This window comes from Indicator indicator, chromosome 32, assembly GCF_027791375.1.
Source record: "Indicator indicator isolate 239-I01 chromosome 32, UM_Iind_1.1, whole genome shotgun sequence".
In the NCBI taxonomy this organism is placed as follows: domain Eukaryota; kingdom Metazoa; phylum Chordata; class Aves; order Piciformes; family Indicatoridae; genus Indicator; species Indicator indicator.
This window is the reverse complement of record NC_072041.1, coordinates 7,899,714-7,927,306: the sequence shown is the minus strand read 5'-3', so window position 1 is coordinate 7,927,306 and position 27,593 is coordinate 7,899,714. Positions and strand designations below refer to the sequence as shown.

Sequence of the window (27,593 nt, the reverse complement as noted above, 5' to 3'; positions counted from 1 at the left end):
TTGAGGCTGGTTTGGGTGATTTGGAGACCATTTAGGGAGACTTTGGGATCGATCAGATGGGTTGTTGGGAAAACCACCCCTCAAGGGATGCTCCATGCAAGGCAGAGGAGGTCACCCCTCCACTGAGCTACCATCCATCCCTTGGGACTCTTGTTTTTGGGGGGGTGGGGTGGGAGGGTGGGTGACAAGAGACATGCAAAGGGGACTCGATGCCGAAGCCCTGACCACCTTCCCCGTGGCAAAGCTTCAAGTGGAGAAGAAATTTCATAGCTCAGCCTGGGTGCTCCTGAGGTTTGGTGTTTTTTTCTTTTTATTATTGGGGAGTGAAAAAACTTGTGGTTTGCCTTCCCTTCAGCCCAATGGACACCGTTTGGGAGCTGGGAAAGGCTGGGATTTAACGAGGGATTTTATTTACAGAGGTGGGAACGCCGCAGAGGAAGCCAAACCCTCCCCATCCCTGCGTGGCTGGGATGAGATTTAAGGCTCCAACTGGCAGTAGGAAAAGCTCAGTGGGGATGGGGTGGGGGTGGAAAGCAAAAAAAAAAAAAAAAAAAGCCCCCAGAGCCCACGTCATGGCACTGCCAGCTTGGGGAAGGCTCCCTCCTGTTCAGGTGACCAAAACCTGGCCAGGAGTCACCCATTTTTCACCCCCAAACCCCTCAGGATCTCGAGGGGAACGGGAAGGGAGGATTTGTCCCAGAAGGATGCACAGGCTCAAATCCCTTGGGATTTTAGCCCGGTTGGGTCTCTGTGGAAGGAGGCAAGAGCAAAGCTGAGGTGTGGTTACTGCTCTCAGGGCTGCCCTCAAATTTACCAATATTCAGCTTTTTAGCTGGAAAAAAAAAAACACCAAAAACATCCCTGGGGCCAGGCTAGGAGGTGCTGGTTCAGCCTTGAAGGGGTTTGGGCTGTTGAGTGAAACAGACCCCTGGAGCCTAGAAGGGAATTGGCAGCCCAGAGGGATTTGTCCAGGAAATGGAGCAGGTTTTGGGCTGACCAGGAGGGATCAGGGCTGATCCCAAAGCCTGATCCAGCACAGGGCAGGGATGGGAGGATGCTAATTCCCAGTTAGTTCTTAGTATTTTTGGCATTTTGACACAAACCCTCCCTGTCCTTTCTTCTGGCCCTGGATGGAGGGCAGGAAGGAGAGCAGCAGGCCCAGAGGGGTGAGAGGCAAAAAAAAAAAAAAAGGCATCGTGTTTGTGGGGAGCAAAGGGCTGCAGGGCTCCCGGGAAGGGACTGCTGTTGGCTTTCCTTAGGGAGCCAAGCATGGAAGCTTTACACCAGCCTGCTGGGATTGGGGTTGTTGGCAGCAACCCAGTTTCACATCCCACAAGGAGTTTCGGAGCGATAGGAAGCCTCTCGAAGCCCTGGAAAATCAAAACCGACCTCAAGAGGCTCCAAGATGGGGGATTGGGAATTCCCTCCCTGCTGATCCCGAATCCGTGGCATGGACGGCAGCGGCGCAGGTCCTTCCCATTTGCTCAACTGGGATCTTACTGGGGCAGCGCTGGAGGTTTTGTGTGGACTTTATTGGTTTCTTGCTCCCTAAATTCACAGTTGGAAAGTCTGATAGAGCAAGGGCAGGGGAGGGAGAGGGAAGGGAGGAGGGGAGGAGGGAAAGAGGAAGGGAAGGAGGAAGGGAAGGAGGGAAAGAGGAAGGGAGGGAGGGGAAGAGGAAAGGAGGGAGGGGGGGAGGGAAGGAGGGAGGGAAAGAGGAAGGAAGGAAAATGGAAGGGAAAGACAAAGGGAGAGAAAGAGGAAGAGAGAGAAAGAGGAAGGGAGGGAAAAAGAGGGTGGGAAGGAGGAATGGGAGGGAAAAAGGAAAGCAGGGAAGAAGGAAGGAGGAAAATAAGGAGGGAAAGAAGAAAGCAGGGAGGAAAGCAGTGAAGGGAGGGAAAGAGGAAGGGAAGAAGAGAAAGAGGAAGAGAGGAAGGGTAACAGGAAAGGAGGGAGGGAAGGAAGGCAGAGAAGGAGGAAAGGGAGGGAAAGAGGGAAGAAGGGAAAGAGGAAGGAGGGAAAGAGATAGGAAGGGATGGAAGGAGTGAAGGGAAGGAGGAAGGAAGGGAGGGAGGGAAGGAAGGGAGGAGGTGATGGCGGCGAGGGGCTCAGGCCGCATTATCTTTTCGCTCGCACAAAGTACAAGGCATTGGTTTTGGGGTAATATTTGACGTTTTGTTTCTTGTCCATGAGGCCACCAAAAATGATCAGCTCCCCTCTGCCTTGCACCACTGTGTGTAAACTGGTTTCGGGCGGCCCCACCACCGAGCTGCTGTTGAACACTTTCCATTTGACTCGTCCTTTCTCCTTGGTGTCTTTAATGTCCAGCACGTACATCTGCATGGGTTTGCAGTTCATGCTCTGGTACAAAGGCTTCCCCACGTTGAGGGACTGGGGAGGGTGGTGGCCCAGGCGGCGAGCGATGGGAGGTAAGGAGTGGCTCTCGCCTTGGGTAGAGCTCGGCCGCACCGCCGAGCCCGGCTCGGTGCCTGGGGAGCCCGGGGATGAAGCCAGGGGAGGGCTCAAGGCCGCCGAAGCCGAGGAGCCTTTGGAGGAAAGAGCTTTGACGGCCTCCAGGCTCCTGCGGAGCGCGCTGGGGGAGACGGCCCCCGGCAGGGAGCTGGCGCCGGGGGGCGGCGTGTGGACGCCGTTGGTTTGCTCGGGAGGGTTCCTCACGCCGGCGCCGACCGTCCTGCCCTCCCCACCGTCCAGCTGGCAGAGGATGGAAGCCGATTTCTGGTCCCAGTTCAGGTCGACGGCTCCCAAACGCAGATCCTTCTGCTCCGGCAGGGACCCGCGGCGCGGCGCCAGGGCCAGCCCCACCTTCAGGTCGCATCCTTCGGCTGCCGAGGGGGTGCTGGGCGAGACGAGCTGCACAGGGCTGTCCAGGGAGGAACCGCCGCCCGCCGTGGCTCCGGGTGACAGACTGCCTCCGTTGAGCACAGGGGAACTGTCCCCTCTGGCCGGGGACAGGCTGCCCTCCCGGGAGCCCGAGGGGGTTTGGCGCTGCGCTCGGGGCCGCAGGGTGCCCCAGCGGCCGTTGACGCAGGGAGCTTCGTCCGAGCCCCTGACCGGAGACTGCGAGCGGTACTCCCGCGGCTCCGGCACCAGCGCCGGCGGCGTGGCACTGATGGGAGAGGGCCGGGAGTTCAAGCTGGGGCTCAGCGGAGCTCTCCCGCTGGGAGCTTGGCTGAAGACCACCACGCACTGTCCCACCTGGGAGAGGAGAAGGGGAGAGGAGAGGTGAGGAGGGGCAGGATGACCCCTGGGGGTATGCAGGGGGAAAATGGGGAGCGGGTATGGAGCATTCTGGGCAGGCAGTAAAGATCCAGGGATGTTCAAGGAATCATGGAATTGTTTCAGTTGGAAAGGACCTCTAAGATCATTGAATCCAACCAGCAACCCAGCACCACCATGTCCTCAAGGGCCATTGCCACAGGTTTCTTGAACACCTCCAGGGATGGGGACTCCATCACCTCCCTGGGCAGCCTGTTCCAATCCCTGACCACTCCTGCAGGAGAAATTGTTCCTCATGTCCAACCTAAACCTCCCCTGGCACAATTTCAGCCATTTCCTCTCCTTTTCCCACCTGATTCTAGGGAGAAGAGACCAACCCCCACCTCACTGCAACCTTCTTTCAGGGAGCTGTAGAGAGCCAGAAGGTTTCCCCCTCAGCCTTCTCTTCTCCAGGCTAAACCTCAGTTCCCTCAGCTGCTCCTCCCCAGCCCTGTTCTCCAGACCCTTCCCCAGCCTTGCTGCCCTTCTCTGGCCCTGCTCCAGCCTCTCAATGTCCTTCTTGGAGTGAGAGGCCCAAAACTGAACCCAGGACTCAAGCTGTGGCCTCACCAGTGCCCAGTCCAGGGGCACAATCACTTCCCTGCTCCTGCTGGCCACACTCTTGCTGATCCAGGATGGGATGCTGGTGGCCTTCTTGGCCACCTGAGCAAGAGGGAGCAGAGACCCCACAGTGTCCATACCCTGCAGGCAGGATGGCACCAGAGCTCTGGGGCTCCATGGTCTTCATTCTCCACCTTGAGTGGCTGCCACGTCCAGGGGTTGGCATGCATGTGCAGCAGCCAGGCGTCCTTGAACAGCTGTGGGGCAAGGAGGGACGGACTCAGGAGCACAGTCTGAGACTCAGGAGTCTGGTCTGAGACTTAAGAGCCCAGTCTGAGACTCAGGAGCCCAGTCTGAGACTTAAGAGCCCAGTCTGAGATTCAGGAGCTCCGTCTGAGACTTAGGAGCTCAGTCTGAGACTTAGGAGCTCAGTCTGAGATTCAGGAGCCCAGTCTGAGACTTAAGAGCCCAGTCTGAGACTTAGGAGCTCAGTCTGAGATTCAGGAGCCCAGTCTGAGACTTAGGAGCTCAGTCTGAGACTTAGGAGCTCAGTCTGAGATTCAGGAGCTCCGTCTGAGACTTAGGAGCTCAGTCTGAGACTTAGGAGCCCAGTCTGAGATTCAGGAGCTCAGTCTGAGACTTAAGAGCCCAGTCTGAGACTTAGGAGCTCAGTCTGAGATTCAGGAGCCCAGTCTGAGACTTAGGAGCTCAGTCTGAGACTTAGGAGCTCAGTCTGAGATTCAGGAGCCCAGTCTGAGACTTAGGAGCCCAGCCTCAGATTTAGGAGCTCAGTCTGAGATTCAGGAGCCCAGTCTGAGATTCAGGAGCCCAGTCTGAGACTTAGGAGCTCAGTCTGAGATTCAGGAGCCCAGTCTGAGACTTAGGAGCTCAGTCTGAGATTCAGGAGCCCAGTCTGAGACATAGGAGCCCAGCCTCAGATTTAGGAGCTCAGTCTGAGATTCAGGAGCCCAGTCTGAGATTCAGGAGCCCAGTCTGAGACTTAGGAGCCCAGTCTGAGACTTAGGAGCTCAGTCTGAGATTCAGGAGCCCAGTCTGAGACTTAGGAGCCTGGCTTGCTGCCAAGATCATCCCATCAGCAGCAGGAGCTGTGCATTGCTGCTGCAGACACAGGACTGGTGACCCAGATCAGGATCTGATCACCCAGGAGCGACTGCACCCTTCTGTGGCTACAGACATCTCCCTTCATCTCCAACCTTCTCTCCCAGAATAAAACCAGGGCTAATTCTTCTGAGGCTCAATTAACCTCAGATAGAGCCTGGGGAGCTTCTTCCTTAATTAAAGCAGCTCTAGCAATAGGCAGACAGCTTCTCAGGAAGGTCTGCCATGGGAGTGCCCAGATTTGCAGGATAAAATGCCACCTGGGTAAGGTGCAGAGTCCTCCCTCTCCCCACTGCAGCTCCTAGTGCTCCCAGTTGCAGCCAGACACATGCAGTTCATGCCCACACCCCTCCCCCACCCCCCACAGGGTACTCACTGCATTGGGACCACCACAGCCACCCAGGATTAAGATGGTTTCGTTGTCAATGACGATCTGGAGGGCACAAACAGCAGCCTTTCAGAGCAGGAAGGAGGTGAAGCTGTCCCTGTGCCTTCAGCAAGGCCTCCAAGGGCAGGCAGAGCCTGGTTATGGCTTGGCAGCCCCACAGACACTGCCCAGCTTGGCCTGCCCCGGGATGAGGAGCGGAGCTGGGATGGGAAGCTGGTTCTGCTGGGCCCAAGGGAAAGCAGGATGCAGGCTTCACCCCACTGCCTGAGCCCAAATGGCTCAGAAGCACTGCCTCTGATGGAGGAGAGCAGCTGCCCTGCCTGCAGCTGAGCCACAGCACAGGGGGCTCACCAGCCCTCTTCTCATGGGGCAGAAGGTGGAGGGGTTGTGCTGGCAGCAGTGTCTGTTAGCTCAGAGAATCACTGAATGGGTTAGGCTGGAAGAGAGCTTGAAGATCATCCAGTTCCAACCCCCAGCCATGGGCAGGGACACCTCCCCCCAGCCCAGCTTGCTCAAGGCCTCATCCAGCCTGGCCCTGAACACCTCCAGGGAGGAGGCAGCCACAGCCTCCCTGGGCAGCCTGTTCCAGTCTCTCCCCACCCTCACTGGAAAGAATTTCTTCCTCATCTCCAGTCTCAGTCTCCCCTCTCCCAGCTCAAAGCCATTGTCCCTCACCCTGTCACTCCCAGCCCTTGTCCAAAGTCCCTCCCCAGCTCTCCTGGAGCCCCTTCAGGGTTAAGTACCCTTCAGCTGCTCTGAGGTCTCCCTGGAGCCTTCTCCAGGCTGAACAACTCCAACTCTCCCAGCCTGTCCCCACAGGGGAGGTTCTCCAGACCTCTGATCATCCCTGTGGCCTGCTCTGGACCTGCTCCAGCAGTTCCATGTCCTTCTTGTGTCGAGGGCCCCAGGACTGGAAGCAGGTGGGGTCTCACAAGGGCAGAGTAGAGGGGGAGGGCAGAGTAGATGGGGGGATGCTGGTGGTGGCTGAGTTAATCCCTTAGTTTCCTTTTCCAGTAGATGGAAAAGGAGATCCAAGCACAACCCATCTGATTTCTTCAGTGCCCTGCCAAGCTGGGATGAGCCACATGCTGGCAAGCATCAACCATGCTCATGAAGACTATGAAGGGAAGGCAGAGGGGGGGACACCTGCACCAACTGGGTGTCTGCTGCAGGCAGGGAACAAACCAGAGCCCTGCTTTGAGCAGGTACAACCTGGAGTCACTGGAGAACCAGGAGAGCAGAGCAATCAAAAGGGCCTGGAGCCAAACCAGCTTGTGATAACAACTCATTGATCTCAAATGCCACAGGGAATGGCTGCTGGCTTCAAACAGCCATTTGTTGTGAAGAAAGGCTCCTTGGAGATCTGAGTCATGTGCAAGACATGGCAATGTACCTGCCTAAGTGGTGGGGAGATGAAAAGGGCACCCTGGCAGAGCAGAGGGGAAAACACAGCCCCGTGGGGCACAGGCTGCAGAGATAACCTGGAGAAGGGCTGTGAGCTTGGAGACAGCCTGCTGGGAGCTGCCTGCAAGCTGGAAACGAAGCCCTGCCTGGTGTATCTTTGCTATTGGGCTAGTGAAGAACTCACCTGAGACTGACCACCTCGTGGGTGAGGGCTGGGCCCAGAGATGTTTGGCTTGGACCAAGACCACTGCTCAAGATCCAGCACCCAGACATCGTTGCTCCTGCAAGGATGAAGACAACAAGGGATGGACACTGCAACAAGAGTTGACACTACAGGTGATGACTACAACCAGAGCTGGCACTACAAGTCATGACACTACAACCAGAGCTGATACTACCACCAGCATCAGCTACAACCAGCATTAACTACAACCAGCCCCACTGGGCACTCCAGCTGTGGGTTTTCAGGGCACAGGTTTAGGACAGGATTGAGTTTTTTGATGGAAATGGTGAAAGGTGGTGTTAAGGCAGCAGGGAGACCCCAACCCCCTGTGGAGGTGTCCTTCTGAAACGCTGTGAGCCACCCCAAGATGCTCCTTGCTTGCAGGAGCACTTCAGGCCCCCTCAGCCCAGACTCACATTTGTCGAGACCCCAGCGAACCCCCAAAGACAATCATCTTGTCTTCGATGACACAGGAGGAGTGTCCTGCCATGGGAGGGGGGCCATGGGTGGTCACAATGCAGTTCCACCTAGGGAGAGAGGGAGGAATCATCAAATCATGGAATTGTTTGGGTTGTAAAAGATCTTCCAGGTCATCCAGTCCAACCATTCTCTGATGACTCTGCCAAGGCTGGGGCTAAACCATGGCCCTCAGCACCACATTTCTGTGGCTTTGAAACACCTCCAGGGGTGGGGACTCAGCCACCTCCCTGGGCAGCCTGGGCCAGTCTTTGAGAGCCCTTTCAGTGAAGAAGTTTCTTCTAATGTCCAACCTAAACCTCCCCTGGTGCAACTTGAGGCCATTGCCTCTCATCCCATCACTTGTTATTAGGGAGAAGAGACCAACCCCCACTTTGCTCCAAACCCCAACTTCCTTTCAGGCATTCACCAGCAGGCTGGAAAATGGCAAGAAGCAAAAATCCAGGGGCCAGCAAAGTCCTCAGGAACATAAGGCCAGGCTGGATGAGGTCTTGAGCAACCTGGGCTAGTGCAAGGTGTCCCTGCCCATGGCAGGGGGGTTGGAACTGGATGAGCTTTGAGGTCCCTTCCAACCCAAACCCATTCTAGGACTTTGCTAGAGAGGAAAACCTCAGGAAAAAGCTCCAAAGAACCATATTAGAACAGAAGTAATTAGAAGCACCAAGGTGCTCCAGCATTTTGAAGGCTTGATGATGGAGGCAGTTGGAAATGTTGGCCCCTTTCAATTAAGTTCACCCTGCATGGTTTCCAGCCTGGATTAATGACAGCATTCTAATGACCCTGCCCCAAAGTGCTTTGGTTAATTGACACTTCTGATGATGAAAAGTTCTCAATGAAAGAGGAGCAGGAACCATCCTGCCTTTGAAACACAACTTGCTCCTTTCTCACACCCAAGCAGCTAGGAGAAAGTTGGGACTAAGGCCAGCTCAGGGCTGTTTAAAGGGAAAAGGACAATTCCTGCCATTGCCATCGTGGTCACTGCAGGATGCCTCAGCAGGAGCCCAGGAGCTGCAGAGGCAGAGTCTCTTTCATCCCTGTGGCCCTGGGTGGCAGGAGGATGGGGCCAGGCTTGTGTCAGTGGTGCCCAGTGACAGGACAAGGGGCAGTGGGCACAAACTTGAACACAGGAGTCTCTGCCCATGGCAAGGGGGTTTGGAGTAGATGATCTCTGAGGTCCCTTCCAGCCTAAGCCATTCTGTGGTTCCAATTAAACATGAGGAGGAACTTCTTTAATTTAAGGATGGCAGAGCCTGGGGCCAGGCTTGTGTCAGTGGTGCCCAGTGACAGAACAGGGGGCAATGGGCACAAAGTGGAACATCAGAAGTTCCATCCAAACACGAGGAGGAACTGCTTTAATTTAAGGGTGGCAGAGCCCTGGAGCAGGCTGCCCAAAGAGGTTGTGGAGTCTCCTTGTCTGGAGAGCTTCCAACCCCCCCTGGCCATTGTGATCCTGGGCAAGCTGCTGTGGGTGCCCTGCTTTAGGAGGGGGTTGGACTGGATCATCCCCAGAGGTCCCTTCCCTCCTCCCCTCTCTCCCCCCAGGCTGGGATTCTGTGAAAACAGTGCCTGGAAATCTGCTTTCTCACATCTCCCTTGGAGGGCCACAGGAGCTGTGAGCTTTGGACCATGGCTAAAAGCAAGAACCCCAGGAGCTGAGGCTTTATCTCCTGCTCTCCTCCAAGACCTCACTGTCGTGCAGCCAAAATCAATTCCACCTTTAAAACATTGCTGTTTCAAACAATCACATCCAGGTTTCCCTCCTGGCTGGTTTGGAACACTTAGGGAGTCTGCTGTGCTTTGGGTCTGGAGTCAAGACCCATAAGGAAGCAACCAGCACCCAAGAGGTGCCAGGCAGCAGCATGTCCACGTCTCCAGTGTGCTCTTGGTTGTTATTTTTTGCTTTGGGGGGGTGGGAGGGGACTTATTTTTGTTTAAGAGCATTGCAGACACACCAGGATGAGACCATTTGGAAACCAGGAGCATGCCCAGCTTCCCAGGTGGGCTCAAAGAGACCTCCTCCAGCATTCCTTCATCTGGATCATCACCACATTTTTTTTTTCCTCCAAGATCAAAGCCTGGAAGCCAGATGTGCTCTTACCAGTTTTTGGAGGGGGAGTAGGTATGGATCTCATCAAAGAACCTCTCTGGCTGGTGCAGAGGGTAAGGGCTTGGCCGTGTCCAGCCACCAAAAAGCACAAGCAAGTCCTTGTAGACCACCAGTGTGGCCCCAGCCTTGGGTGAGGGGTAGGAACCTGGGCAAAGGAGAGAGAAGGGGAAAAGTTAGCAAACCAGACTTGAACACAGGAGCTGAATTCTCCATCAGGCAGACAACTCCGGTGACTCCACCTTTAAGGAAAAAAAAAAAAAAGAAAATAAAAAAAGAGCTGAAAAGAAGTAAAATTAGGAGCTGGGAGCCTGGGAAGAAAAACTGCTGCCAATTTGTGTCAGCATAATTAGTGGGAGCCTGAAAGCACAGCTCGTGGATGGCAAAACATCTGTCACTCAGTGGCAGGAAATTGCTGCCTTTCCAATAGATCCCTTGAAATTATTGCCTTAGTGCTGGATAAAAGCAATAATTAGCTCCACATCCCTAGAAACATCTCCCTGAGCAAGGAGGGAGGACGACACCGAAAGGAACGCAGCCGGAGTGGCTCGTGGCAGATCCATGGAATGGGTTGGGTTGGAAGGGACCCCAAAGATCAGCCAGTCCCAACCCCCCTGCCATGGCCAGGGACACCTCACACTAGATCAGGCTGGCCAGAGCCTCATCCAGCCTGGCCTGCAAACACCTCCAGGGATGGAGCCTCAACCACCTCCCTGCACAACCCATTCCAGGCTCTCACCACTCTCATGGGGAAGAACTTCTTCCTCATGTCCAGCCTGAATCTCTCCACTTCCAGCTTTATTCCATCCCCCCAGTCCTGTCACTTCCTGAGATCCTAAGAAGTCCCTCTCCAGCTTTCTTGGAGCCCTCTTCAGATCCTGGAAGGCCACAAGAAGGTCACCTCAGAGCCTTCTCTTCAGACTGAACACCCCCAACTCTTTCAGTCTGTCCTCATAGCAGCCCTCTGATCATCCTGGTGGCCCTTCTCTGGACACCTTCCAGCATGTCCACTTGGCCTTGAACACCTCCAAGGAGGGGACATCCACAGCCTCCCTGGGCAACCTGTTGCAGTGTCTCCCCACCCTCACTCTCAAGAGTTTCTTCCTCATCTCCAGTCTGAATCTCCTCTCTTCCAGCTCAAAGTCATTGTCCCTCACTCCAAGCCCTTGTCAGAAGACCCTCCCCAGCTCTCCTATAGACCCTTCAGGCACTGGAAGGCTGCTCCAAGGTGTCCCCAAGGCCTTCTCCAGGCTGAACAGCCCCAACTCTCAGCCTGTCCCCACAGCAGAGTGAGATTCCCCATTGAACCCTGTTTAGTGTTGAGCAGCAGGATTAAACCCAAAAGGCTTTGCTGTGGCAATGAAGAGCAGCTCCTTGAGTCTGCAGAACAAAGTGCTCCTCTAAAAATTACCAAAGAGACTTTTTTCTGGGTTTGTTTGAGGGTCAGAAGGTTCCACATGGACCTCCCAAGCAGGGCTGGTGCAAGCACGAGCAAGACACCACCAGCTCTTGGGCTTGGTGCTGTCATTGAATCATGGAATCATAGGATGGTTTGGATTGGAAGGGACCTTAAAGAGCATCAAGTTCCAACCCTCTGCCATGGGCAGGGACACCTCCTACCAGACCAGGTTGCTCAAGGCCTTGTCCAACCTGGCTTTGAACATTTCCAGGCTTGGAGCCTCCACAACTTCTCTGGACAACCTGTTCCGGTGCCTCACAACCCTCATGGGGAAGAATTTCTTCTTCATGTCTAACCTAAATCCATCTTCTTACAGTTTGAATCCATGACCCCTGATTCTTTCACTCCATGCCTTTGTCAAAATTCCCTCCTCAGCTTTCCTGTAGCCCCCTTCAGGTCCTGAAAGGCTGCTCTAAGGTCTCCCTGAAGCCTTCTCTATGCTGCACAACCCCAACTCTCCCAGCCTGGCCTCCCAGCAGAGCCCTTCCAGCCCTGCCAGCATTGCTGTGGCCTCCTCTGGCCCTGCTCCACCAGGTCCCTGTCTGTGCTGTGCTGAGGGCTCCAGAGCTGCCCCAGCACTGCAGGGGAGGTCTCAGCAGAGCACAGCAGAGAGGCAGAATCCCCTCCTGCCCCTGTGCTGGGGATCAGCCCAGGCCATGGCTGGGGCTGGGCTGGGAGTGCACGGTGCCAGCTCATGGTGAGCTTCTCATCACGCAGCACCTGCATGTCCTTTTCCTGTCCAGCCTGGATTTGTGCTTGGGATATGTCAGGAGATCATCCATCAGACCCTAAAATACAACCCCTGGCTGCTCCGAGCTGCTGCGTCACTGCCTCGCCGATGGGACAGGTGCTGAACAGCTTCCCAGGAAAGGCTGCAGCTGGCTCCAGCCAGGGCTGACGTGGCTGAGCATCCCCCTTTTCCACAGCCACCACCAGCAGCAGGGCAGATTCCTCCACCTCTACAGTCAGGCTTTCAAAATAATCCTGAAGAGCTCAGCCCAGAAACATGGCCACGTTTGCCCAGCTCAAGGGCACGGCCGAGCACGTGGCCGCCGCAGCCCTCTCACCCTCTCCAGAAAGGCTGAGAGACCAAACTGACCTCCTCCTCTTCCTCCTCCTCCTCCTGACAGGACTTGGGAGAAACATTTTTAGCAGGTAACGACATGCAGAGCAGGGACTATTTTTAAAAGGAACCAGAGCAGCTATTTTAAGAGGCTGCAGCTGAGGACAGCGATTGGGTTGCGGTGGAGTTGCCTACGGTGGGTGGGGAGAGCCCAAGCCAAGCAACAACCCCTGGCCAGGCACAGAGGAGGTGACAATGAGGCCCCTGAGTCTTTCTTCAGGGATGTTTTGCTGCTCCTCTCAGGTATATATGGGGAAAAAGGGGAATAAAGTTGTGTAGGACATGATCCTTGAGGCTGGTGCTGTACCCAAGGGCTCCTTAAAGATTCATAGATTGATTGAATGTTTAGGTTGGAAAGGACCTTCAAGATCAGCCAGTGCCAACCCCTGCCATGGGCAGGGACACCTCCCACCAGCCCAGCTTGCTCAAGGCCTCATCCAACCTGGCCTTGAACACCTCCAGGGAGGGGGCAGCCACAACCTCCCTGAGCAACTTGTTCCAATGTCTCCCCACCCTCACTGTCAAGAATTTCTTCCTCATCTCCACTCTCAGTCTCCCCTCTCCCAGCTCAAAGCCATTGTCCCTCATCCTGGCACTCCCAGCCCCTGTCAAAATTCCCTCCCCAGCTTTCTTGTGACGAGGGTGCCAGAACAGGGTCACATTTGGTTACTCTTTGTTCCCCAGCTCCAGTTCTGTGGCTGTGTGCATCTCATTCATCCACACCAGCAGGTTTCCAGCCTCAGTATTCCCCTGGCAGAGCAGGAAGTTGCTCTCCCAACCTTGGCATCATGAACTTGACTGCTAGAAATGCTTCCACCTGACTTACTGGCTGGGCTTCTCCATCGAGGACACCATGGGGTGAAAGGTGCTCTGCTGAAACTGGGTTAAACAAAAAGGGTGAGCCAGAGTCATGCTAGGATGGAGAACCAGGTCAGAGCTTTGCTCTGGTTAGACCTCACCTGGAATACTGTGTCCAGTTTTGGGCTCCCCAGTTCAAGAGGGAGAGGGATCTGCTGGAGAAAGTCCAATGGAGGGCTACAAGGATGCTGAAGGGACTGGAGCACTGCCTGGGGAGGAGAGGCTGAGAGCCCTGGGGGTGCTTAGTCTGGAGAGGAGAAGACTGAGAGGGGATTTGATAAATGTTTAGAAATATCTGAGGGCTGGGGGTCAGGAGGGAGGGGACAGGGACAGGCTCTGCTCAGTTGCACCCTGGGATAGGACAAGGGGCAATGGATAGAAACTCCAGCACAGGAGGTTCCACCTCAACATGAGGAGGAACTTCTGCACTGTGAGGCTCACAGAGCCCTGGAGCAGGCTGCCCAGAGAGGTTGTGGAGTCTCCTTCTCTGGAGACTTTTCCTCATCTGGATGTGTTCCTGTGTGACCTGTGCTGGATTCTCTGGTCCTGATCTGGCAGGGGGGTTGGACTTAATGATCTCCAGAGCTCCCTTCCAACCCCTAACATCCTCTGATCCTGTGAAAGGTCTGAGATGGTGCAGAGGGACAGAAGCCAACCTCCTACTGCTGTAACCTGAAGGTCAACCCCAGCCTCAGACACTGAGACTGTTCCCAAGTGAGTCACCAACATGTCAACAGCCCAGGGCAGAGTTCTGCCTGGGCTCTGCAGGAAGCTCTGCCTGTTGCTGGATGTTGGATGGCTGTCAGCAAGCGGAGTTTCCACTCTGCAGCACAGGAAAGGTCTGAATTTAACAAGTCAAAGAGGAGCTGGCCTCTCAAAGCCTCTGCCAGCAGGGCGATGAGGATATCTAAAATCATCTCTCCAAGAGAGATGCACCACAAACTCATCCTGCCAAAGAAGGCTTCATGACCTGCTGGTCAAGCAGCAACACGTGCCTGAAGCATGGAAGAGTTCACATCTTGTCTCCAGAGCACTGGAGAGCTTTTGGGTGCCCTGAGAAGAGAGATGAAGCAGCTCCTGCCCTGCCCAGGCAAAGGTGACCAGCAGCCTTTGTGACTTCAGGGCTCAAGTATGCAGCAGAGAGCAGGGCCAGGGCAGAAGGGACATCAAAGGGACCTGGCTCAGTGACGTGGGGCCCTGGAAGGAGCTGCTCAAAGTCCAAGCTCTCTGAGCGGCGTTTCAAAGGCTCCCACAGGAACACTCTCACTGTGGGAGGGTTTCCTCCTGGCCAGGCTTGTGAATGAAACAGCTTCTGTGCCTCACCACGGCCCCAGGCACCTGCAGAAGAACATCCTTAATGCTCCTTAGCATAAGAGGGACATGGAGCTGCTGGAGTGGGTCCAGAGGAGGCCATGAAGATGATCAGAGAACGTCCCCTGTGGGGACGGGCTGGGAAAGTTGAGGCTGTTCAGCCTGGAGAAGGCTCCAGGGAGACCTCAGAGCAGCCTTCCAGGACCTGAAGGGGCTGCAGGAGAGCTGGGGAGGGACTTTGGACAAGGGCTGGGAGTGCCAGGATGAGGGGAATGGCTCTGAGCTGGAAGAGGGGAAACTGAGACTGGAGATGAGGAAGAAATTCTTTCCAGTGAGGGTGGGGAGAGACTGGAACAGGTTGCCCAGGGAGGCTGTGGATGCCTCCTGCCTGGAGGTGGCTGGATGGGACCTTGAGCAAGCTGGGCTGGTGGGAGGTGTCCCTGCCCATGGCAGGGGCTTGTAACTGGATGACTTTCAACATCCCTTCCAACCCAACCTATTCCATGCCTCTATGGACTGTGCTGCCTCCATCTGCTCCCTTGCAGCCTCTCCTCGTGGCATTTCCATGCCCTGGAACACCTCCCAGCCTTGCTATCAGCTTATCTGTCCTTCAGGAGAAAAACTCAGGCAGGCAGAGAGGTGGTGGCACAATCAACTGCTCCTAAACTTAGAAGGCACCATCTCATTCCAGCTGACTCTGGGTTATTTTTTTTGGGTGGGATGAGCTGTGAAAGCTGGCCTGAGCTATTCCCCCCTGCCCCTACCCCCCAGCTGATGGATTTTCCTGGCTGGCCAAGCAGATGGAGACTTTTCAAAACACAAACAAACAAAGATCTCTAGCTTCCACGGATGTTTGGAAGAGAAATGCCAACCCCCTGACAGCTCCTGACACGAGCTTGGGATGTTATCTACTTAGGATCTGTCCTCATAAGCATTTTTGTTTTTAAAGCCTCATTTATTCATCCCCCTAATGCGAGCAGAGCAGCACACAGCAGAGCTCAGCCAGCATGAAAAGCAAAGCCTGGCTGCAGGGGCACATGGAGCATGGATTTCCTCAGCAGCTTTTGACCTACTGCAGGTGTGACCCCAAAAATGAGATAAAAACCATGGGAACAATCCCACAATGGCCTAAGCTGCAAAGGACCTTGAAGATCATCTAGTTCAAACCCCCTGCCCTGGGCAGGGATGCCTCTCAACTAGCCCAGGTTGCTGAAGGCTTCATCTAGCCTGGCCTTGAACACTTCCAGAGAAGGGGCAGCCACAACCTCCCTGGGCAACCTGTTCCAGTGTCTCCCCACCCTCATACTGAAGAACTCCTTCCTAAGATCCAATCTAAACCTGGGAGGGGATTCTGCCTCTCTGCTGTGCTCTGCTGAGACTCCCCCTGCAGTGCTGGGGCAGCTCTGGATCAGCACAGCACAGACAGGGACCTGGTGGAGCAGGGCCAGAGGAGGCCACAGCAATGCTGGCAGGGCTGGAAGGGCTCTGCTGGGAGGCCAGGCTGGGAGAGTTGGGGTTGTGCAGCCTGGAGAAGAGAAGGCTCCAGGGAGACCTTCTGGTGGCCTTGCAGTGCTTCAAGTGCTGATCAGAAAGCTTGGGAGAGACTTTTTCTCAGGACAAGAGGTGATGGTTTGGAACTAGAAGAGGGAGATTCAGAGTGGAGAGAAGGGAGAAATGTTTGACCCTGAGGGTGGTGAGAGCCTGGCCCAGGCTGCCCAGAGAGGTGGGAGCTGCCCCATCCCTGGCACCATTCCAGGTGAGGCTGTTTGTGGCTCTGAGTGACTTGCTCTGGTTGGGGATGTCCCTGCTGACTGCAGGGCACTTGGACTTCATGACCTTGACAGGTCCCTTCCAAGCCAAAGCGTTCCATGGTCTGCAGACAATGCCAGGATAAACCAACCCAAGCCCACAGCTGTGCTTCCAACTCCCAAGCCAAGACATTCCAGCCAGCTGATCCAGCAGCCAGTGCAGCTCAGTGCACAGAGGCAGCCAAGCTCCCAAGTTCAAAAGCCACCAACGATCTGCACACCAAAGCTGCAGGAAACCCTCCTGGGGCAGGGCTTGGGGCTAACAGCCACCACCTGCACCTGCAAAACTGGGACAAGGCATGGGCTGGGAACGTGGCAGCTGCCTGCCTCTCCCTCTCAGCAAATCACATTTGGTCGTCAAGTCATGGGGGGTGCCTGATGGGTGGAGCACTTCAGAATCCCAAAGGAAAAGCCAGAGGGAGATTACAGAATCCATAAGGGTTGGAGGGGACCTCAAGGATCCTCTAGTTCCAAGCCCCCTGCCATGGGGAGATGCTGAACCTCAACAGCCAGGTCTGAAAAGCAGCACCTCCTGGTGCTTGGTGCTTCCTACGTGCTTTGGACCCCTGCAAGGTGACAGAGGGTTTGGGTGCAGCCCACCTGCAGAAGAACAAAAGGGTGGGCAGGATGTCACCCCCCAGCAGCTTGTGTTGCTGAGGCAAAAAAAAAAAATGAAGTAGGAAAAAAGCAAATTCCTTTGAAGGAAGAAATGAGGCTGAAAGGATGGCTTGGACCTGCTGCACCCTGCCCCTGCCTGACAACAGCTCAGAGCTCTCCTCCCAGGAGCAGCTGGCTCTCCCTGTTGTAAACCAGGTGCAGCCTGGGGAGGGGGAGAGCTCCTGCTCTGCCCCCACAGCTCTGCCCCCACAGCTCAGCACAGAGGAGGAAACTCCAACAGCCTGGCAGTGGCCAGGGCCTGATGCTCACTCTGGATCCCTCAGCCCAGCCTGGAGGCTGCCAGAGGGAACAGCAGCAACCTGCAGCTCCTAACCTGGAACCCTCAGCCAGCTCAGCACCCCCAGCCAGCCCAGCACCCCCAGCTAGCCCAGCACCCCCAGCCAGCCCAGCACCCCCAGCCAGCCCAGCACCCCCAGCCAGCTCAGCACCATCAGCCATCCCAGCACCACCAGCCAGCCCAGCACCCCCAGCCAGCCCAGCACCATCATCAAGCTCCAGCACCCCCAGCCAGCCCAGCACCATCAGCCAGCTCAGCACCCCCAGCCAGCCCAGCAGGACTCAGCCAGCCCAGCAGCACCCAGCCACCTCAGCACCACCAGCCAGCTCCAGCACCACCAGCCAGCTCAGCACCATCATCCAGTTCCAGCACCACCAGCCAGCTCAGCATCCCCAGCCAGCTCAGCACCATCATCAAGCTCCGGCACCCCCAGCCAGCCCAGCAGGACTCAGCCAGCCCAGCACCCCCAGCCAGCTCAGCACCCCCAGCTAGCCCAGCACCACCAGCCAGCCCAGCACCACCCATCCAGCCCAGCACCACCATCCAGCCCAGCTAAGGATGACTTGGGCTCCACTCCATCACTCAAAGGTCTATCCCAAACTCTCATGCCTGTGTGAGTTCCCCACATCTTTCCCCTTTTTGATGGGAAGGGAAACCAGAGAGGGCAAAGATAATGAATCCCTTTGCTTCCCAGGCCAGCTGGGATTTTTCCACAGCAGTCTGCAGAATTGCCTGAACATTTTTCCCCTGCCAGCAGTTTGTGAGGTTTCAAAACCTCAGGCAGACAAGGAGCTGGGGGGCTGTGGTCTGGAGGACAAACATCCCAGCATTAGCACCACATCTGGGAGACGCCAAAGGAGAGCTCCCCTGGGGAGGGCAGGCAGCTCCATGGCATGCTGCACACCACAGCTCTCCTCAACTCAAACCCCAGCATTTAGGACTGGATCCAGCATCTGACATTCACACAATCCTAGAATGGCTCAGGTTGGAAAGGACCTCAGGGATCATCTACTCCAACCCCCCAGGGACACCTCTCAGCCAGACTCAGCTGCTCAAGGCCTCATCCAGCCTGGCCTTGAACACCCCCAGGCAGGAGGCAGCCACAGCCTCCCTGGGCAGCCTGTGCCAGAGTCTCACCAGCCTCACACTGAAGAACTTCTTCCTCAGCTCCACTCTAACCCTGCTCTCCCTCAGCTTCAAACCATTCCCCCTTGGCCTGGCTCAGACACCCTCAGGAAAAGTCTCTCTGCAGCCTTCCTGCAGGATCCCTTCAGGTCCTGGCAGGCAGCTCTCAGGTCCCCCTGGAGCCTTCTCCTCTGCAGGCTGCACACCCCCAGCTCCCTCAGCCTGTGCTCACAGCAGAGCTGCTCCAGCCCTTGGATCATCTTTGTGGCCTCCTCTGGCCTCACTCCACAGCTCTGTGTCCTTCTGTGCTGGGGACACCAGAGCTGGAGGCAGGATTGGAGGTGAGGTCTGAGCAGAGCAGAGTCCAGGGGCAGAAGTTAAACCCCAACCTTCAGGGCTGGATCCAGCATCTTGACATTCACCTGGGTTCATCCCTGTGGCCTTCAAAACAGAGCAGTGGGATTAAAACCAATTTCAAGACCAGCTTTGACTGGGTCTGTTTAAACCCTAAAGCTTCCAAGGAGCCAGGAAAGTATCATTTTCCCCTGCCAAAACCACAGGCAATTTAGTGTGCCCTCAAATTTGGCTTTAAGAACAGAAATTCCTTGCTGGGAAGCAGACAGGAATTTAGCTTTGTAAGGGTCTAAGAGACAACTCAACAAGATGAGGGGGACAGGAACAGCTCCCTTGTGAGGAAAGGCTGAGAGGATTGGGGCTGCTTAGGCTGGAGAAGAGCAGCCTGAGCCAGGGGAGCTCATCAGTGCTCAGCAATACTTCCAGGGTGGGTGGCAGGAGGATGGGGCCAGGCTCGTGTCAGTGGTGCCCAGGGACAGCACAAGGGGCACAAATTTGAACACAGAAATCCCTGCCCATGGCAAGGGGGTTTGGAGTAGATGATCTCTGAGGTCCCTTCCAACCTGAGCCATTCTGTGGTTCTATGATAAGAAGTTCCATCTAAACATGAGGAGAAACTTCTTGAAGGATGGCAGAGTCTGGGGCCAGGCTTGTGTCAGTGGTGCCCAGGGACAGGACAAGGGGCAGTGGGCACAAAGTGGAACATCAGAAGTTCCATCCAAACATGAGGAGGAACTGCTTTAATTTAAGGGTGGCAGAGCCCTGGAGCAGGCTGCCCAAAGAAGTGGTGGAGTCTCCATCTCTGGAGAAATTTCAAACCCACCTGGATGTGTTCCTGTGTGCCCTGCTCTAGGTGACCCTACCTTGGCAGGGGGGTTGGACTGGATGATCTCCAGAGGTGCCTTCCAACCCCTGCCACTCTGTGAGTCTGTGAAGATCCCATTTGGCCCCTCCACAGGAGACAAACAGGATCTTGCTGTCTCCAAAGAGGGAGACAGAACCCCTGCAGACACACAGAGAACCATGGAATCATTTCAGCTGGAGAAGACCTTTAAGCTCACTCAGATCTGCTGCCTCCAACACACCTCTGAAGTAAGGAGGGGGGAAAGCCCCAAGCTCTGTGTACCACTGCAGGGGATTTTTGCCAGTTTAGGGGTGTGGGCACCCAACCCACAGCACCCCCTGTGATGGAGAAGAGAAAGCTCCAGGGAGACCTCAGAGCAGCCCCCCAGTACCTGAAGGGGCTCCAAGAAGGCTGCAGAGGGACTGTGTGCAAAGGCCTGCAGGGGCTGCAGGAGGAGAGGCAGTGGTTTGGAATTAGAGAGGAGCAGGTTTAGATTGGATGTGAGGAACAACTTCTGCACCATGAGGCTGGTGGAAGACTGGAACAGGTTGCCCAGGGGGGTGGTTGAGACTCCATCCCAAATCACCCCAACCAGCCCCCAAATCTCCCAAATTGGTCCCCAAATCACCCCAGCCAACCCCAACACCTCCCAAATTGGTCCCCAAATCATCCCAACCAGCCCCAAAATCTCCCTAATCAATCCCCAAATGACCCTGACCAGCCTCAAGATCTAATTGATCCCAAACTCACCCCAACCAGCCCCAAAATCTTCTAATTGTTCCCCACATCTCCCAAATTGGTCCCCAAATCATCCCAACCAGCCCCAAAATCTCCCTAATTGGTCCCAAAATCTCCCATATTGGTCCTCAAATTGCCCCAACCAGCCCCAAAAATCTCCCTAATTGATCCCCAACCAGCCCCAAAATCTTCTAGTCAATCCTCAAATGACCCTGACCAGCCCCAAAATCTAATTGATCCCCAACTCACCCCAACCAACCCCAAGATCTCCCTAATTGTTCCCCAAATCTCCCAAATTGGTCCCCAACTCACCCCAACCAGCCCCAAAATCTTCTAATTGATCCCCAAATCACCACAACCAGACCCAAAATCTCCCTAACCGATCCCTAATTGATCCCCAACCAGCCCCAAAATCTTCTAAGCGATCCCCAAATCACAACAACCAGCCCCAAAATCTTCTAATTGGTCTCCAAATCACCCAAATTGGTCCCCAAATCATCCCAACCAGCCCCAAAATCTCCCTAATTGGTCCCAAAATCTCCCTTATTGGTCCCCAAACTGCCTCAACCAGCCCCAAATCTCCCTAATCGATCCCCAACCAGCCCCCAAATCTCCCTAATCGATCCCCAAATGACCTTGACCAGCCCCAAAATCTCCCTAATTGATCCCCAAAATCTCCCTTATTGGTCCTCAAATTGTCCCAGCCAGCCCCAAATTCTCCCTAATTGGTCCCCAACTAGCTCCAAAATCTTCTAATCGATCCCCAACAGGTTGCCCAGGGAGGTGGTTGAGACTCCATCCCAAATCACCCCAACCAGCCCCCAAATCTCCCAAATTGGTCCTCACATCATCCCAACCAACCCCAACATCTCCCAAATTGGTCCCCAAATCACCACAACCGGCCCCAAAATCTCCCTAATCAATCCCCAAATGACCCTGACCAGCCCCAAAATCTAACTGATCCCCAACTCACCCTAACCAGCCCCAAAATCTTGTAATTGGTCCCCCACATCTCCCAAACTGGTCCCCAAACCACCCAGGCTTGCTGGGCTCTAAGCTCTGCTGTAGCAGAGGGGGGGTTGGACTGGGTGACCACTGGAGGTCCCTTCCAAGCCAAACGGTTCCTGGGTTCTGTGTTTACAGGCAGGACAAGTCCCCAGCACGCTCCCAGGGCTGAGTTTCCAGCTCACAGTGACACCAGCCCACGGAACAAGCCCAGTCAGACCCAGCCTGCCGAGCCCAAGCTCTGCTTTCTTGCAATCTCTGCAAGGTGGAGGCACAAAATCCCCACCGGGGAGCAAAGTCACCTCCGAGCTTTTGCAATGTCACAACTCAATTGTTTCATTGTTTCTTTCTTTTTCTTTCTTTCCCTTTCCTTCTTTTTCTTTTCTTTTTCTTTCTTTCCTTTCTTTCTTCCTTATCTTTCTCTTTCTCTCTGTCTTTCTTTTTCTTTCTTTCCTTTCTTTCTTCCTCTCTTTCTCTTTCTTTCTTTTTCTTTCTTTCCTTTCTTTCTTCCTCTCTCTTTCTTTCTTTTTCTTTCTTTCCTTTCTTTCTTCCTCTCTCTTTCTTTCTTTTTCTTTCTTTCCTTTCTTTCTTCCTCTCTCTTTCTTTCTTTTTCTTTCTTTCCTTTCTTTCTTCCTCTCTTTCTCTTTCTCTCTTTCTTTCTTTTTCTTTCTTTCCTTTCTTTCTTCCTCTCTTTCTTTTTCTTTCTTTCCTTTCTTTCTTCCTCTCTTTCTCTTTCTCTCTTTCTTTCTTTTTCTTTCTTTCCTTTCTTTCTTCCTCTCTTTCTCTTTCTCTCTTTCTTTTTCTTTCTTTCCTTTCTCTCTTTCTTTTTCTTTCTTTCCTTTCTCTCTTTCTTTTTCTTTCTTTCCTTTCTCTCTTTCTTTTTCTTTCTTTCCTTTCTTTCTTCCTCTCTTTCTCTTTCTCTCTTTCTTTCTTTTTCTTTCTTTCCTTTCTCTCTTTCTTTTTCTTTCTTTCCTTTCTTTCTTCCTCTCTTTCTCTCTTTCTTTTTCTTTCTTTCCTTTCTTTCTTCCTCTCTTTCTTTTTCTTTCTTTCCTTTCTCTTTCTTTCTTCCTCTCTTTCTTTCTTTTTCTTTCTTTCCTTTCTTTCTCTCTTTCTTTCTTTTTCTTTCTTTCCTTTCTTTCTCTCTTTCTTTCTTTTTCTTTCTTTCCTTTCTTTCTTCCTCTCTTTCTCTCTCTTTCTTTCTCTTTCTTTTTCTTTCTTTCTCTTCCCTTCTCTTTCTCTCTTTCTCTTTCTTTCTCTTCCCTTCTCTTTCTCTCTCTCTCTTTTTTCTTTTTCTTTCTTTCTCTTCCCTTCTCTTTCTCTCTTTCTCTCTCTTTCTTTTTTTCTTTCCTTCTCTTTCTTTCTCTCTCTTTCTCTCTCTTTCTTTCACTCTTTTTCTTTCTCTTCCTTTCTCTCTTTCTCTCTCTCCCTTTCTCTTTCTCTTTTCTCTCTGTCTCTTCCTTTCTCTTTCTCTCTCTGTCACTCTCTTTCTGTGTCTTTCTTTGTATCTCTCTTCTTTCTCTCTCTCTCTTTCTCTCTGTCTCTTTCTCTCTCTCTTCTTTCTCTCTCTCTGTCTCTCTTCTTTCTCTCTCTCTTTCTGTCTCTTTCTCTCTCTCTTCTTTCTGTCTCTCTCTCTCTTACTCTATCTCTCTCTCTCCGTCTCTTTCTCTCTCTCTCCTTTCTCTCTTTCCGTCTCTTTCTCTCTCTCTCTCTTCTTTCTGTCTCTCTCTCTTCTTTCTCTCTCTCTCTCTTTCTTCATTTCTTTTTTGCTTTCTTTTTTTGGTGTGTGTTGCTCCTGCCGTGATAAAGCTGCTGGCAAAGGAGAGGCAGTGCCCTCTGAACCCTGTGCAACAGGATTATTGAGTCACTCTGGGCTAATGCACAGCAAAAATGTCCTTAGCCAGCAGTTGAGCAAACAGTGAGCAGAGAGGAGTGCCAGGGCACCCCGGGGCACCCTGGGGCTTTGCCCCCTTAGCTCCTAATAAGGCAAATGCTGGATGAGGCTCTGGCCAGCCTGATCCAGTGTGAGGTGTCCCTGCCCATGGCAGGGGGTTGGAACTGGCTGAGCCTTGTGGTCCCTTCCAACCCTGCCTGATTCTATGATTCTAAATGGCTGCAATCCAGGCACCTCCGTGCTGCAGGAGAGGCTTCCATAGAGTCATCGAATGGGGCTGGGTGGCAGGTTGCTTGGAGCCACAACCAACCTCACCCAGAATGGTGCCAGGGATGGGGCAGCTCCCACCTCTCTGGGCAGCCTGGGCCAGGCTCTCACCACCCTCAGGGTCAAACGTTTCTCCCTTCTCTCCACTCTGAATCTCCCTCTTCTAGTTCCAAACCATCACCTCTTGTCCTGGCACTACAAAGTCTCTCCCCAGCTTTCTTCTTGGTCTCTTGAAGCACTGCAAGGCCACCAGAAGGTCTCCCTGGAGCCTTCTCTTCTCCAGGCTGCACAACCCCAACTCTCCCAGCCTGGCCTCCCAGCAGAGCCCTTCCAGCCCTGCCAGCATTGCTGTGGCCTCCTCTGGCCCTGCTCCACCAGCTCCCTGTCTGTGCTGTGCTGAGGGCTCCAGAGCTGCCCCAGCACTGCAGGGTGGGGTGTCTCAACAGAGAGCAGAGGGGAGCAGAGGGGCAGAATCCCCTCCCTGCCTCTCCTGCTGGCCATTGGGGCCCACCCTGAGCATTTCTCACCCAGCAGCATCACTCCTCAGGGTGAGGTCACCCTGGATTCCCCTTTGCAATCATCTCACCTGCTTTTGGGAAATGCAAATCTGGCCCTGGGGTGCAGGGAGCTGCTGTTGCAAGAGCTGCCTTGCCCTCCAGGTGGGTGGAATCTCACCACCAGCCAACGATTCACCTCTCTCTGCTTTCAAACATGGCTTCCCCCTCCCCCTCCTCATACCCTGCAGACTTCCAAGTGATTTGGGTAACAGTCTGACATCCTACACAAGAGCTCTGATGCCAATTAAAAGAAGAGCTCAGCCCTCGCAGACAAAAGGGCTGATGGGCTCCTAACGCTCCTCTCTTCCCTCCAGGAGGGATGGAAATTGCTGGATCAGGCTGCACAACGCCCTAATCAGTGGCTAATTGCAGGGACGGGAGAGAGCTCTGTCCCCGGGCGGGGGGGTTAGCGGCGGAGCACGTCCCTGGCTCTGCTGAGCTCCGCAGTTTTGGCTCCGGGCAGGCTCCTGCTGTGCTGGCTGCGGCCCGAGGAAGGCAGCACACAGCCCCCAGATGAGTGCTGCAGCAGGGGGCAGCTGCTGTGGGACTGGGGTGGGGTTGGAGCTACCCTCAGCTGTCCTTGGAATGGGCATGGGCTGAGGAGCCTGAGGGAGGGCGAAAAGCTCAGCAAGAGCTCATCTCAAAGCCTGCTGCACAGGAGATGCAGCTGTTGGCTGGAACCCCAACATCTGCCTACTGAAACCCCAACATCTGCTCAGTGAACCCTCAATTTCTGTTCAGTGAAACCTCAACATCTGCCTAGAGAAACCCCAGCATTTGCCTATGAAACCCCAACATCTGCCCAGTGAAACCCCAATGTCTACCCAAGGGAACCTCAACATCTGCCCAGTGAAACCCCAGCATTTGCCTACTGAAACTCCAACATCTGCCTACTGAGACTCCAACATCTGCCCAGGGGAACCTCAACATCTGCCTACTGAACCCCCAACACCTATCCAGGGAAACCTCAACATCTGCCCAGTGAAACCCCAGCATTTGCCTACTGAAACCCCAACATCTGCCTGCTGAAGCCCCAATACCTCCCTAGTAAAACCCCAACATCTGCCCAGGGGAACCTCAACATTTGCCTGCTGAAGCCCCAACATCTGCCTACTGAGACTCCAACATCTGCCCAGGGGAACCTCAACATTTGCCTACTGAAACCCCAACATCTGCCTACTGAACCCCCAACATCTACCCAGGGAAACCTCAACATCTGCCCAGTGAAACCCCAGCATTTGCCTACTGAAACCCCAACATCTGCTTGTTGAAACCCCAACATCTGCCTGCTGAAACCCCAACATCTGCCTGCTGAAACCCCAACATCAGCCTAGCAAAGGCCCCAGGACAACACCCAAAGGGCTGTGCAGTGCCCTCTTTGCACATTCCTCCCAACCAGCCCTTCCCTCCCCTGCTGCCCGCCCCCCTTTGAGCTCATTTCCAAGCCCTGGGCTGCTGCCCTGTGCCTTCCTCACCCAAGGAGCTCACTCTTCTCCCTCATTCCAGTAAATCCAGCGCTGACTGCCAAACTCCCTCCCTATATCAGGGATAAATATTCACCTTCTGGACTGCAGCCAGCCATGAGCTAGTGCTTCATCATCCCACATGCCCACCAGACTGAAGGAGATGCCTTTGTGAGGGACCTAAAACCAGGCTGTGAGGATTTAGAGCCTTTGGAAGTGTGCAGTGCTGGCTGGGGTCTGTCCTGCAGAGCCAACGTTGGGATTCCATCTCCAGCCTTGCAGATGGAATTCTGCTGGATGGGAGGCCTTGGCAGGAGCTCTTGCCGATAGATGTCAGCACAGGCTGCCCAAAAGCCTCCCAGCAGGACCTTGCTGAAGGCTCCTCAAGGCTCTCTCCCAGCTGACAAGATTTATCTGGCCCTGGGGTTTTATGTCACTGAAGCCAAAACAGAGCTGTCCCCGAAGAGGAATTTAGCTGCCAAGGAGGGAGAGGACAGAGCTGGGAGGAGAAGTAACTCAACAGAACATCCAGAGGAGGCCACACAGATGATCAGAAGGCTGGAGAACATCCCCTATGGGGACAGGCTAGGAGGCTTGGGGCTGTTCAGCCTGGAGAAAAGGCTCCAGGGAGACCTCAGACCTTTCAGTACCTGAAAGGGCTGAGAGGGACTTCTGACAAGGGCTTGGAGTGATAGGATAAGGAGGAATGGCTTTGAGCTGGAAGAGGGGAGATTGAGAGTGGAGATGAGGAAGAAATTCTTCCCAGTGAGGGTGGGGAGAGACTGGAACAGGTTGCCCAGGGAGGCTGTGGATGCTCCTGCCTGGAGGTGTTCAAGCCCAGGCTGGATGAGACCTTGAGCAAGCTGGGCTGGTGGGAGGTGTCCCTGTTGGTGGCAGGGGGTTGGAACTGGCTGATCTTGAAGGTCCCTTTCACCACAACCCATTCTACCAATCTATGAACATGACCAGGGAGGTCACAATCTGCCACTTCCATCACCCCCTGGGACCTCCTGAGCCGAGGGCAGCGTCAGGGATGACAACAGCAGCCTGGGGCAGGAGCCAGTTCAGGCTATCAGCTTCCTTGCTGGTGCAAGACATTAATTACAGCTGAGACCACACCAACATAAACAGCCTGTGTGTGGGGCTGAGGCAGCCCTTGGCAGATTTCAAAGCCTTCTTTCCTGAAAAGGAAATAAAAGAGAAGGTTTCACGGAGGCCTTGGCTGCTCTCGCAGCCTCCTGCCGGCGTGCAAATACCTTTGGCTCAAATCAGCCAACCTCAGCTGAGCTGATAGCCACCAGAAATGAAATTCTCTGCAGGGCTGTGTAATCAAACCTCAGGGCATAGGCAGGCCCCTTGAAAGGAAAGAAAAAAAAGCCAAATAAATCAACACTAACTTGTGCTGAAAGAAGGATCAGTAGGGAAGATGACAAAACTGCGCCTTGAGAGCGGAGCTCTGCAAGCTCTGGGAGTCTAAGGCAGAGGCACTGCAGGAGGGAGATTTCATAGCATCATGGAATTGTTTGGGTTGGAAAAGGCCTCCAAGATCATCCAGTCCAACCAGCAACCCAACACCACCACGGCCACTAAACCATGGCCCCAAGTGCCATGGCCACAGGTTTCTTGGGGACTCCACCACCACCCTGGGCAGCCTGTGCCAATCCCTGACCACTCTTGCAGGACACAAATTGTTCCTTTTGTCCAACCTAACCCTCCCCTGGCACAACTTCAGGCCATTTCCTCTTCTGTCACCTGATGCTAGCTCCAACCTCCTTCCAGAGAGGATTTCTCCTCATCATTTCAGGTACCCAGCTCTCAGATGTGAGACACTGCCACAAGCTTCCCAACAAAGAAGTGCAGGCAGCAGGACAGGGAGGGGATTCTGCCCCTCTGCTCTGCTCCACTGAGATCCCACCTGCAGCACTGCCTCCAGTTCTGGTGCCCCAGCATGAGAAAGGCATGGAGCTGTTGGAGAGGATCCAGAGGAGCAGGAGAGTTGGGGTTGTTCAGCCTGGAGAAGAGAAGGCTCCAGGGAGACCTCAGAGCAGCCTTCCAGGACCTGAAGGGGCTCCACGAGAGCTGGGGAGGGACTTCTGACAAGGGCTGGGAGTGCCAGGACGAGGGACAATGGCTTTGAGCTGGGAGAGGGGAGACTGAGACTGGAGATGAGGAAGAAATTCTTGAGAGTGAGAGTGGGGAGACACTGGAACAGGTTGCCCAGGGAGGTTGTGAATTTCCCCTCCTTGGAGGTGTTCAAGGCCAGGCTGGATGAGGCCTTGAGCA

The 27,593-nt window shown here is 54.3% G+C and overlaps 1 protein-coding gene across 1 annotated transcript in view; it reads right to left on the bottom strand.

Moving 5' to 3' along the window:
* Positions 1-1,978: 1,978 nt before the first annotated feature.
* Positions 1,979-27,593, bottom strand: part of FBXO42 (F-box protein 42) — an 85,874-nt gene continuing 60,259 nt past the window's right edge. The window contains exons 5-10 of the mRNA XM_054394973.1: positions 9,547-9,700; positions 7,388-7,498; positions 6,933-7,029; positions 5,333-5,389; positions 3,978-4,094; positions 1,979-3,216 (exon numbers count right to left, since the gene is read on the bottom strand). Coding sequence (XP_054250948.1) covers positions 2,119-3,216; positions 3,978-4,094; positions 5,333-5,389; positions 6,933-7,029; positions 7,388-7,498; positions 9,547-9,700 — 1,634 coding nt within the window. The 3' untranslated portion in view covers positions 1,979-2,118. The remainder of the gene's footprint in view (positions 3,217-3,977; positions 4,095-5,332; positions 5,390-6,932; positions 7,030-7,387; positions 7,499-9,546; positions 9,701-27,593) is intronic.